Raw genomic sequence first — 13,552 nt, forward strand, 5'->3', positions numbered from 1 at the left:
CTGTATTTATGCGTAGCATTCAGGTCTGCAGCCAGTTCACATTTATACAGTGGTACCTCGAGTTACATATGCTTCAGGTTACATACGCTTCAGGGTACAGACTCCGCTAACCCAGAAATAGTGCTTCAGGTTAAGAACTTTGCTTCAGGATGAGAACAGAAATCGTGCTCTGGCAGCGCGGCGGCAGCAGGAGGCCCCATTAGCTAAAGTGGTGCTTCAAGTTAAGAACAGTTTCAGGTTAATAACGGACCTCCGGAACGAATTAAGTACTTAGCCTGAGGTACCACTGTATAGTGAAACTGAGCTGTATCAAGTATGGCACATGGACAACTTATATAAGTTCTGTCTAGACAAAAAGAAGGGTCTGGGGCTTACAAATCTTCCCACCATGTGAGACATTGGTTTTGAAGGCTTCACAGAAGAGAAAACCAGCCTTTCCAGGCCATAATCCATGGGAAGATAGGCCGCTAGATGGATGTGGAACATGTTGTGATTTCAGCTGAAGATGGCACATTGCTTCTGCTGTGCTGTGTACACACTGAACAAATGGTCTGAACTACAGTTTGTGGAGATAATAGAGGGGAAAGCTTGGCTATGTGAAGTCTGAGATTCTGTATTTAGAAGCAGCCGTGTCAAAGGCCTTGTAACAACATTCACAGCAGATAATAGTTGTAGCTGTTTTCAAGGGAAATTCTTTTTGCGGGTGGGGGTGGGAGGTGGAAAAGACGTATAGCATTTCAGAACCTTCCATTGCCTTTGTTGTCTTTTTGCCCACCACCCTCTTTCCACTGTTGGGAATTTCTGCCTTTTCGGAACCATGCTGGGAAATGGAGGTTCCAGAATTTCATGGTACTATGTTTTGACTTTGTTCAGAGTTATATGTCTTTGTGCTTCACACTTCAGATCTAAGACTTACTGAGAGAGCAAATAAGGTCATGGAAAGGAGTCCTGACTACAGCAAATGGACAAGTCCTCGCAGGCATTACAGGGACATAATCATTTGACATGACATAGGCACAAATATATGGGAATAATAATAATAATAATAATAATAATAATAATAATAATAATAATAATAATAATAATAATTTATTTTTTCTACCCACCCATCTGGCTGGGTTTCCCCAGCCAGTCTGGGAAGCTTCCAACAAAAGATTAAAAATGCATTAAAACATCAGTCATTAAAAACTTCCCTAAACAGAGCTGCCTTCAGATGTACAATACCAAATTTGTACAATACCAAAGTTCCAAGACTTTGTGCATCATCCTCCCAGTCTAATGAGGATTCCCCTGTTCTTCTTGCTGGGCTTGACTGATGGTCTAGTGGTGCATATTGTGCCATAGGGCTCAGACTGGCTTTACTACAGTTCTAGCAAATTTGGATATGGGTGGGGATGAATCCCCAGAGGAAGAGAATTGTGACCCTCTGTTTCCTAAGGCTGCCAGCAGGTACAGCAATCACTTTGTGTCGCTCATCCCGTTACACAGTTCCTTTGCATCATCTTATTTTTCCTTTCCAAACTATGTAATAGCCATCTCTAATGTTTTACTATTAATAGCAAGTATTCAAGCCATTGAGCCCAGGAAAGCCATGATTGCTCAATGCTTCAGCGGACCCTTAACAGCAAAAGTTACGTCTGATAGAAGATATATTGCATTGCTCACTTTGGCACGATGCAACCAAAGTTGAGCACATTTCAGCGTGGTTTCAATGCTGAAAATGTTATCATGCACTCAACACAAAATGGCAGGAGTGTGCTTAAATTTGGCCCTTTATGTCTTATTCTGTGCGCAAAGGCGCAGCCCTCTCCTTAATCTGTAGCACTTCCCATGTGATCTTGCTTTTCCCCATTCCCACTGTCCTGAAGGTCCATGGGCTGAAGTGTTGAGCATCTCATTCACCATATAAATCCATTGATGAAGACATGGAGTGCATTGTGCTGCTGAAACTTGCTGAGCTTGGTTGAATATGTGCCAGGGATTAACACCACGTACATTCACCATTGATTTGACAACAATGATATTATACGCCCCGGGCACTGATGGGATTTGCTCAGTGTTCAGGACATGGGCTCTGAGGTGGAAAAAAGGGATTGCTAGTAACTTTTTAAGCCCCTTTGGCTGGGCCCAGGCAGACTGTTGACATTATATAAATTCTTTAGATAAAATAAATATCTGCCTTTGTATAAAGAGAGCTGATATTTAGCTTTTCCAACATGCAGCTCAAATGGAAAAGCTGCTCCAAATTCAAGCACATGCTGCAATAAAATGAACCCCTAACAATTTTAAATATGGTAGAAGGTAAAATTGTATGGTCCTAAAGGGCAGGAACCAAGACAAGGCTAATGCTCAGACATTTGCCCTTAAAAACAGGAGGCCTTGGTTGCTGGCTTCCCATACGTATCTGGTTGGCTGCTGTAGGAAGAGGATGCTGAGCTAGACAGGCCTTTGATCTGATCCAGTTTTGGAAAACACTGAGCTGATACCAAGCCTTTTCCAAAGTTCAGTCTGGCCGTGGCCTTGCACAGCACTAGGGATCTCCCCACCCAGTTCCCTATTTCTTGTGAAGGGTAGAAGATGGAATAACCATGCAAGCTTAACATTCAGCAATTTCTCAGTTAACACTCTGCAGGCCATTGTGCACATGATAAATTTAAAATTAACATGACAAATACCCATTGTAGATGGACCATGACTATGTAAGCGAGAGCCACCACAAAATCCCATAGAGATAGGGAGACATTCTTACCTGTCAGCCAGTGTGGTGTAGTGGTTAAGAGCGGTAGTCACGTAATCTGGGAAACCGGGTTCGTGTCCCCGCTCCTCCACATGCAGCTGCTGGGTGACCTTGGGCCAGTCACACTTCTGTGAAGTCTCTCAGCCCCACTCACCTCACAGAGTGTTTGTTGTGGGGGAGGAAGGGAAAGGAGATTGTGAGCCGCTTTGAGACTCCTGAAGGGGAGTGAAAGGCGGGATATCAAATCCAAACTCTTCTTCTTCTTCTTCCTGAAAATGCATATCTCCTCTTCCAGCTAGAGGAAGGAAGAAGGTTTGTGGGGTGGGGGGCACAGCTCAGAGATGATGCAAGGATAGAGCAGCTTCACTCATTCAGTTACTTGGATGACTGAATTCCAGAGCAAGCCTCAGATTTCTGCCTATGTGGGTTTTTGTCTCACACTAAGGAAGGGATGGGGAACCTGTGGCTCTCCAGATGTTGCTGGATTGCAACTTCCGTCCTCACTTACCAATTCTCATCTTCGTTGCTGCTGCTGGGCAATGGAGTTTGACAACATCTTGAAGCCCCCAGGTTGCTTCATCTACATTTAAGGGTCAACTACATGACAGCTTTCAGTTTGAAGTTTTAAAGCGAAACAATATATTATTGTTGGTATAATATATTATTGTACCAACAGTATATTGTTAATGAGAAGAAGTTTGCCACAAAGTAAACGAAATATCGTTACGCCTGCCGAATCTACATTTCAGCAATGCTTGCAAAGAACCATATAGTACACAAATAATTATTCTTGTGTTAAAGAATGCTCTAAGCAGCAGACAACAGACAGGCTTCCAGATAAGGTCCTGTTTCAAGCCCTCCCTCAGATGATAACACCTCAAAAGCGTTTCAAGGCCCTCTTTACAGTTTTCGCAACTGGGAGGCCTTCAAGAATGTTTCTCTATCCAGTGAAGTGACTCAATTCCAAGAGGAAAACACCACTCCAAGGGCCCAAAATTTGTGCCTCCCAGCATGAGGTGCTGGGAGCAGAGCAAGCCAGTTATTTCAAATCAACTTTAAATACTCAGCCTGAATTTGCTAGCATATGATTGAACCCTACCTGAAACCAGTAACAGTCTGGAAGCATGCCTCCTCTATTTTCTGTCATTTAGTGGAAACCCTCTCTCTTTTTTAGGTGGGGGGGGGTGGAGAGGTAAAGTATACAGTGTAAAATATTTGCTTTCTTCCCTCTCGGGCGAACACCAAACCAACATGCGAGTAAAAAAAAGGCTAGTGAGTTTTCTCGTTAAAATGTCCCACAGTAATGTCAACGACAATAACAGTCTTTTGGAGTGGCTCGTGTAGGTGAGGGTTGGTGTTCTGTACTGCCGGGCCGTGGTGACACCCTCCTATGTCCGCAGAATGCTGCAGGCCAGCCAGCTGCTGTTCAGAGAGATATCTGGCACTGATTCTAACCAGACTGTCACTCTCGGGTCAGCCCCTACAATTTCTGCTGACCAGATTGGCCTTCATCATGAGATCATGTCTTTCCAGAGAAATCCCACTAATGCCTTCATTCTGTGAAAGTCGTATATATAGAGGGAAGTTTTCTACACCTCCACTGTGCAGTCCAGCAAAGACTTCACTGTCACAAAGTGACTGCACTGTCTCCTCTCCACCGCCAAACTTGCAGCAGCAGAGACCATGGATATTACCATTCAGCACCCCTGGTTCAAACGGGCTCTTGGACCTTTAATTCCAAGCCGTTTGTTTGATCAGTTTTTTGGAGAAGGTCTTTTTGAATATGATCTCCTGCCTTTGCTTTCCTCGACCATCAGCCCATACTACAGGCAATCTCTCTTCCGCACCGTTCTGGAGTCAGGTGTCTCTGAGGTAAGATTCGTGTTCCTGAATACATTTGAAGCTCTTTTTTTTTTTTTTTTAAGCAAGCTTTTTGCACACCACCAGGTGTGTTGCATGGTTTAATCAGTTTAATTCCATATTGAATGGGATAGATTGATAAGGTGCTAGAAAGAACAATATTTGACAGAAACTGTAGTTCAGGATTTATGCGATAACAGTTTTAAGAAAAATAAGCAGAATTGGAAAATCGTATTTTAACATCTCTTAACTATCTGAAGGGAGTGTGTCGCATGTTTAGATGATCTCTGTGTCACTTACAAATTAGGTGGGTTTAAAAAAACAAACAAACCACATAGCAAGGTGCTTTAATCTGAGTCAGAAATTGGTCTGACTAGCTTAGTATTGTCTACATCAGGGATGGGGAACCTGTGACCTAGCTATTGCTCCCATCATTTCTGACCATTGGCCATGGTGGCTAGGGATGATGGGAATTGGAGTCCAGGACTGTCTGGATAGCTAGATTCCCAATCCCTGGTCCAGAATAACTGACAGTAGGTCTACAGGGTTTCTGCTAGCCCTACCTGGAGATGCTGGGGACCTTGTATATTGTTGCATTTCATGGATTCATAGAACTGTGGAGTTGGAGGGGACCCTGAGGATCATCTAGTCCAACCCCCTGGAATGCAGGAATATGCAGCTGTCCCTTATGGGGGATCGAACCTGCAACCTTGGCATTATCAGCACCACACTCTAACTAACTGAGCTATCCAATTGAACCTGAGACATTGTGCATGCAAAGCAGATTCCGTAACACTGAGCTGTGGCCCTTCCCCTAAAAATGAAGCAGATTCTTACTTAATCAAGTACATTTTGTTGCCTTTTTAAAAATGCGGGTTTTGAGTTTTGTTTGATGCGCTGCATAGTGGTCTCTTGGGAAGAGCAGCTCAAAGGTTATTCATAAAGTGTCGCTTTTCAGGCTGTGTTCAGAACATTCCAATAGGACGTGTGACCATATTGGGTTTTGTTGGATATTCTACATACATTTATGGTCTGACCGGCTCAGAAATCTAGGAAGAGCTCTGCCGATGAAAAGCAGTGGCAGCTTCTAAAAGTTAGCCATGAAACTCAAGTCTCCTGCAGTGTCTGTGCATGCCCAGGTTTTTAGAGTCATACGGGCAAGTTGCAAAAATTGCCAAAACCCTCTGATTACCCTTTGGGTTGCTGGGGGCAAGAAATAATCTATCCACAAAATAGATAAATGCTGAAATGACTTGGCAGAAACTGAATAGTACAGTGGTCATAACTGGAGTGAAGAATGGAAGCCACAAGCTGGATTGCAAACAGCATTTAAGCAATTGTATGTAGCATCCTAAAATCACACCCAAACCTACAAACTTGCCAATCCAGAATACCAGTAGCTAAGTCACTGGTGCCAGTTGTGAGTGAACTGACTCAAGTTGTAGACTGAATTCTCACCTGCTTTTCAAAACAAATCCTTTTGAAAACTGAAAAGAATAATAAAAAGACACTTGCTAATTTCATGGGTTTAAGAACATGTCTTAATGATTTTGCCGTCACAAATTATCTCACAGGGAATCTGAGAAATATAATCACAGAGTAAATGATATGACTGAAAAGCTACTTTGTTCTTTAAATAATTGCCTAGTGTTAGTAACAACCAGTTTGAATTCTAATTCTGTTTGGGGGTGGGGGGGTTGTTTCTTGTTATTTCACCTTTAGGTAAGATCTGACCGGGACAAGTTTACAATCTTTTTGGATGTAAAACATTTCTCTCCTGAAGATTTGAGTGTGAAGGTCATTGAAGACTTTGTGGAAATTCATGGCAAACACAGTGAGAGACAGGTAAGCAGAAGGGAGAAAGAAAGTACAAATTACTCAGCTGGAATGAAAAACAAATTTATTTTATTTAGCATTAACTACTGAGATTTAGCTCAGAGGTGTATGCATCTGCTTTAGGAAAGGTCAAATGTCACATTTGATGTTATGTACTATTATGGTTAGGATTTTTAAAAATCAAATTTCTTTCATCATGTACTCCATAGCACTTAGATGACAGTGGGCATCACTGGGTAATTATTTTTTTCAGTACAGAAATAATGTAATCTGAAACTCCAAGAAAATGTCTGCACTTTAGTAGCTCTGAAACAGGATAGATAGCTGGGTTGGTCCATAGAAAACAAAATCTATAGTAGTGCAGTACTTTTATTGGGGCCAATCAAAAATTAAAAAAATAATAAGCAAGTTTTCAAGTTCTTCATAACCCTTCATCCAGCTGGATGTTAAGTAAAACCTGCAAGTTGGGCATTGGGTGGGTGTGGAGAGATAAGAATGGCTTGACTGGGCTGGAGACTTGAAGACTAAATGAGATTAGCTTGCCTTGGGTGCTAATTGGTTTCAGGTCAGTCCATGACTCTTAAGACAAAATAAAAAATTCCTTCCAGTAGCACCTTAAAGACCAACTAAGTTAGTTCTTGGTATGAGCTTTCGTGTGCATGCACACTTCTTCAGATACACAGTGTGTATGAAGGAATTTTTTATTTTGACTATGGCAGACCAACACGGCTACCTATCTGTAATCTTAAGACAAAGAAAGTGTGTGTGTGTGTGTGTGTGTGTGTGTGTGTGTGTGTCACATTCCAATCATTCCAATGTTTTCTTTGTGAGGCAAAGAACAAAGTAAAGACAAATTAGTCTTAAATTAGCAAAGCTAGAAATTAATGATAGGCGGTACACTAGGTAAAAAGTCAATAGAAGCCCAATTGGGGAGGATTTCCCAGTGGTCAGTAGCTCTGAATCATCTGCAAAGGCTGAGCTTTTATAAGCCAGCACGAATGAGAAGTATTAAAACACGACACAAGAAGGAATCAAGAGCCTTGGGCTTGGAAAGTTACTACATCTGAAATGGAAAGGCTTCAAAAACTGGAAGGCAGGAATACCCCAAGGCCTACAACCACGCTCAGTGAGTGGAAATCTTAGGCACCATCTGCACTATACATTTAAAGCAGAATCATGCCACTTTAAACAGTTGTGACTACCCCCCAAAAAAATCATGGGAGCTGTAGTTTGTTAAGGGTGCTGAGAGTTGTTGGAAGACCCCCTAGTCCCCTCACAGAGCTATAATTCCCAGAGTTCCCTTTGAGGAGGGATTGACTGTTAAACCACTCTGAGAACTCCATTTTGTATCCAAGACTCCGCTTTAAGTTACAGCTGAGGAGGCGTTTGGTAAGCTCCTCAGCCTGAGTTCTCTATCTTTGCAGTTAAAATACTGATTACTTTATCTCACAGGACAGCTGCAATTTTTTTTAAAAAAGTAATGCTATCGGTTTCTTTTGTCTCTTGTCAGGATGACCATGGGTATATTTCCCGTGAATTCCACCGTCGGTACCGCTTCCCATCCAATGTGGACCAAGCGGCCATCACCTGCTCTCTCTCTGCTGATGGCATGCTGACCTTCTCGGCTCCCAAGGTCCAGTCCAACACTGACCCCAGCCACAGCGAGAGACCCATCCCTGTATCCCGTGAGGAGAAGCCAACCTCGGCTCCTTCTTCTTAGGCTGAACCTGCTGCTGCTGAAGAAGCATCCGGGCTGTCACACTTCACTTGCAGGCCTCATTCACAGAGCCATTACATAGATATCAGTGAATATCTAGAAGGGTTTCTCTCTCTTTCTCTTTTTTGTTCTAATTTTTCTCTTGGATGGAATGAGAGGCCGGGTGAGCGGCTAGAGGACTTTGAAGCTGAAGCCTAAAACATTGTGATGACATTGGAAGGCGAAAGGGTGCTACAGCAGATCTGACATACTTGCTGAAATGGTCTAGGATGCTGTGCTAGTTTGGATAAACATCTGCCAAGCCCCAAACACAAGAGCTGGCCAGACAGCAGCATTAGCTCTCAATGCATCAATTGTTAATGCTAAGTTTGGTGTAGCGAAAGCAACAGTACAGGCTTGTTCTACCCTAAAGTAATTAAGAGCAAGCGAGAGCTAAGCTGATTAGTGAGAGGGGAGAAGAAGAGGAAGAAAGAGTGGGTGGTACTTGTAATGAATGTGCCATGCACTTTTTAAAAGGAGGAAAAACCACAAAAAGTGTTTGGAAAGGGTTGTAACTTTTTTCTAGCAAAGTTGAAAGAGGGGGGGAAAGTACATCCATTTACAACATCAACTGTCGTTTCCTCTGCTGGTGCAAGGACAAGCACATCTCTCCATGGTCTTTGCAGACCCACTCGGGGGTCCATCACAAGTGCTGAGGCTTCAAATCCCTACTGAGCTTTCCCCCAGGCCTGCGTGTTATCACACCATCTTCCTTAATCTTGCTGTAATTCTAACATAGCTCCACCTCTTTTACTGATGTCTGGCGCAATCTGAGAACTCAGCCAGTGGCAGTCAATAAAGAAAATGTGAAACAAGCAACGTGTCTTCTTTCCCCACCAACCTGCCCACCTTCTCCTCTCTGTTTCTCCACGAAGCCTTCTCTAACCTTTTGTCCAACGTGGAGCTCAAACCCATGATTCTGAGATTAAGAGTTTCATGCTCTAGCAACTGTGCTCTCTCTCTCTCTCTTGTATTAGCTATTCTTTCTCCAAGGAAGTACAGTTGAACCTTGGTTTTCGAACAGCTTAGTTCACAAACAACTTGGAACTTGAACGTCGCAAACCTGGAAGTAGGTGTTCTGGTTTGCAAACTTCGCCTTGGAAGCTGAACGTCCGGCACGACTTCCACAGCTTCTGGTTGGCTGCAGGATGCCAACCAGAGGGCTAGCCAGCGAAAAGAGGGCGAGCCCCCTCAGCACCGGCCCTAAATAGGACAGGCCTCGCCCCCCCAGCCAGCTGGCTGGCTGGCTGGGGGGGGGGGAGGCCCGGCCGGGATTCCCCTGCTCTCACGGGGGCTGCAACCAGCCCCCGCTCATGTGGGGTGGGCGTGAAGCCCGCAACCCCACCTCCTGGGCAAGCCGGAAGTGGCTTTGTGTATCATACATTCTGTTGCTACAAGGTATTGGGTTGGTATCCTGCACTTGGAAGAATTTACAGTCCAGACACTCAACTTTTTTGACATAGACAGAGAATGGAATTGAAGCAGGAGAGTGAATGGACTCTCTTAATTGGGCAGGAAGTGGCTACCATTTGAACATCGATAATTAGGCTACACTTTGAGCATCATATATTGTTAGCAGTGCTAGGAACTGAAACAAGCCCATTTCCACAATAAGATTTTCAATCTTCAAAAACAAGTGAGAAGTCAAATGAATGAAGCTTTCAGGCAAGGAGGGTCCTGCTCTGGGTGAGAATTGGGTTAGATGGCCTTCCCATTATCTTCCAGACCTATAAGCCTTTCTCTGTCTCTAATAACTTATGTACACCTTTTTAACGTTACAGACTGCACTCAGGTGCATTCATCACAATAACGTGATTTGAATGTGTTTTAAACATAGAATACCAGATGGCGCCAAAGAGTGAGAATTGTTTAAAATGGGATTTCTCGTAATTTTTCCTTTTGGTAAAAACAATCTAATTTCTGACTTATTTACAGTGTTGTATTCCTGTGTTTAGATCCAACCATCTGATAGCAATCATGCAGCTGGTTGCCTAATGTGAAGCAATTGCTTTGCACTCTACCTACCACAAGAGGTCAGGCTTTGCTATAGTTCTGGTAAGGGAATCCAAAAATTGTGAAGTGGATTTCTAATGTCTTCAGGGAATCAGCTAAAGTAAAACTCCTGTCCGCATTTAGTAAGGAAAAAGGTGTCTGCTAATAGCAATACTTTCACAAAGGGCACAAAACGGATCAAAGTTGGCTCTATACTGCTCTTGACAGCCCCTCAGTTGCATCTGTTCTTTGATGTCCATAAAATAGGGAGAAAATCTCCCATCAAATAATTCATCAAATAATTGCAGATCAATTCAGCATTTAGAACAGAGATAGCTACCCTGTTAGCAACCCCTGTTGTGTACTTTCTGAATGTGGCATGGCAGCTTTGAAAACCTAAATGAGAGCATACTGCAAATTCACATCTTAGACTCCAGGCAGAAAGACAATTTAAGTTTGTTTAAACGATACATCATAGAAAAGTTATTATTTTCACATAACATACTATAAATATTAGCAATGTTATGCCATAAAAACTTGTCCCTGCCAAGGTATTGTTGCATGCTACCCTAATCTCTGAGCAGTGTGAGATTCCAGGGGTCCCAGGGCTCACTCAGGTTTCATGTTTCCCTTTGGGAATGAGGCAGTGGAGAATGTGGTGTCTTTATGATATACGGTTTATTTACACACATATACAACCTGAGCCTATGATGGAGGGGTTCACAGCATCAACACCAAGTAGGTCCTGCTACTCCCATAGCTGCAGCCTTGGATTAAAACCGAAATCAAACATTGTGCTCTGCTTCTCTGGTTTTCCAGTCTGCAGCTTTTCCCTCACATTACAGCAAACTCTGCCCTCTCAATTCAGGCTTTGTCCTTATAATTATCTCTGAGTTGAGGGATGGGGCCCAACCCATTTGCTGTCTGGCACAGAGCCTCCTTTCTTTGTTCTCTTATTGGCTCATCACCCAGGTGATCACCTTCAACCTAGGAAGCTAGCTTGGCTTACATTTTAACACTTGCTGGATCCAGGGATCAGAAGGCTTGATTAGAATTTAACAGTCACAAACTCATAACAATATAAAATCCTGCTGTCCATGCACTGTTTATAAAAGAGGCCACTTATTCAGTAATGTTTCTGTCATGGATGGCCAGCAGAAATCCACATTTTTGTTGAACAGAGCCGTAGACATGGTCTGAGAGAAATGCCTTTATAAATATAAGCAGCTTAGCAGGTGATGAGGAGCTCCTTAGCTGCACAGTTCCTGTCATTGCTCTCCTGAAAGTTCTCCTGAAAATACATCTGAAAATATCTCTTGTAAATATGGTTTACAGGGAGCTAATCTGCCCACTTTCAACCCAGCCCAAATATTTTTTCATTCTATTTCCAAACATTGCTTTGACTGTTTACAAATCCACAGTGGGTAAGCAGAGCTGTGTGGTGTACACAGTGAGGATAGCCACAACCCCTATCGATCCTGTTGTTTCTTACACATTATTATATGCCCCCACCCCTGAACCAATTTTGATCTGAATTGAGATAAAGAACAATCTTTTAAAGCTAGTGATGTGGACACAGTCTAAACAAGGGATAACCTGAAGGACACACTTAAGGCCAGAATTAATAGTTCCTGGTCCTTTAATAGGATGAATTTTGGCCCTATCTAAAACAGGCCAAAGACCATCTTCCTGATCAACTGGATCTTGTGGTTCTAAGACATCTTGTGATCCATCCCAGCATGGCCCTGACATGTCCCATTTCCAAATCCCTAGCAGCAGTGACCCACCACTGGCAATATGTCTATGCCTATGGGACATCCCATGGTCAAATCTAGGGTTTCCTGAGGGACGTAAGTGCTGCCCCATGGAGGGAGCTCCATTCCAGTGATGGAACAGCATTTACACTGTATCCTAAGGCTGGCATCAGAATTTCAGCTTTATTTCTTGTTTCTCATCACATATGACACCCCGCTGCCATTTCCAGCTAAAAGTTTGCCAACACAACCAACGACTTTCATTAAAAACAATAATTCAATAATTATGTTCATTAATTACATTCCAAATAGTCACAAGATAAAACAGATGAACAATGGAACACAGCATAATGGGTAAAACGCTTCATATGAAATGTGAGCCGGCCTGGACCCTGCACTCATCATCTGAGGCCCTTGTGTGCCTCCTTCATAAAAGTTCTGGAGGGCGGCAACACGAGAATGGGCCTTTTCTGCAGTGGCTCCCCAGAGAAGTTTGCCTGGAGCCTTGGTTACATATCTTTAGGAACCAGGCAACTATATCCTCCTTCTTGCAGGCCTTTGGCTAATTAAATAATCTATTTAACAATACATGGCTTTTAAAACTGTGGGTGTGGTTATTGTTTTTGTTTGTTATTATGATATGCCTTTTGGTGTTTTTATATTGTAAGTTAACCTGCGATCCTCGGATGAAAGGCAGTAAAATAAATAAATAAATAAATAAATAAAGGGGAAAAGCTCATTAAAACAGAACAGTTTTCAGCAGCTACTGGAAGACACAAAGATGGCTCTCCTTTTTTATTTTTTATTTTAGAAACAGAATTAGGTCCCTTTCTATTTTTCAGAAAGCTGAGTGGTGTTCTTGTCACTCATGATTATAGCTTTGCTTCCTCTCCTCTCCTCTCTCCCCTATTAAAAGGAAGATAAGTAATGGTAGAGATAACCTCCTGCTCACCCTCCTGTTTCCATGCACCACTGGAAACAGGAATAGTAGAAGTTCTGCTTTTATTTCAGATTGCAGGGGGGAAAGAAAGGGTCACAGAGTGGGCAGCTAAGGAGGACCCTTGACTCTCGCTCCCCCACCCCCGCTGCCCAGTTGGCAAGAAAGGATGCTACCATCAGCACTTCTCCATCACCCAAAATAAGGAAATACTTCACCACAAAAGGAACAAGAGAGGACTCATCTTTCCGTTAATCAAAAATGTAGGAATAATTGCTATAATTTAAAAAGAAATACACTATGTCTTATCATAGTGAGGAAGATTGTTACCAGGTGGCAGGTCTGGATTTAGATGAAGAGAGGCCCTAGGCTACTCCTCTTGTGAGGCCCCTCCCCACCCCCACCCTCACAACTAGAACTACAGTGGTACCTCGGGTTAAGTACTTAATTCGTTCTGGAGGTCTGTTCTTAATCTGAAACTGTTCTTAACCTGAAGCACCACTTTAGCTAATGGGGCCTCCCATTGCTGCCGCGCCGCTGGACCACAATTTCTGTTCTCATCCTGAAGCAAATTTCTTAACCCGAGGTACTATTTCTGGGTTAGCAGAGTCTATAACCTGAAGCGTCTGTAACCTGAAGCATATGTAACCCGAGGTACCACTGTAGCTACTATCAACAGC

At 43.0% G+C, this 13,552-nt stretch overlaps 1 protein-coding gene across 1 annotated transcript; it reads left to right on the forward strand.

The window, feature by feature from the left end:
- The first annotated feature begins 3,954 nt into the window (after window positions 1-3,954).
- CRYAA (crystallin alpha A) lies at window positions 3,955-9,004 on the forward strand. Its single transcript, XM_082221627.1, has 3 exons — window positions 3,955-4,609; window positions 6,320-6,442; window positions 7,944-9,004. The coding sequence occupies exons 1-3, from the start codon at window positions 4,421-4,423 to the stop codon at window positions 8,151-8,153; spliced, it is 522 nt and encodes a 173-aa protein (XP_082077753.1). The 5' UTR covers window positions 3,955-4,420; the 3' UTR covers window positions 8,154-9,004.
- The last annotated feature ends 4,548 nt before the right edge of the window (window positions 9,005-13,552 follow it).

Source organism: Podarcis vaucheri (genome assembly GCF_965113315.1).
Source record: "Podarcis vaucheri genome assembly, chromosome: 4".
NCBI classification, from domain to species: Eukaryota; Metazoa; Chordata; class Lepidosauria; order Squamata; family Lacertidae; genus Podarcis; species Podarcis vaucheri.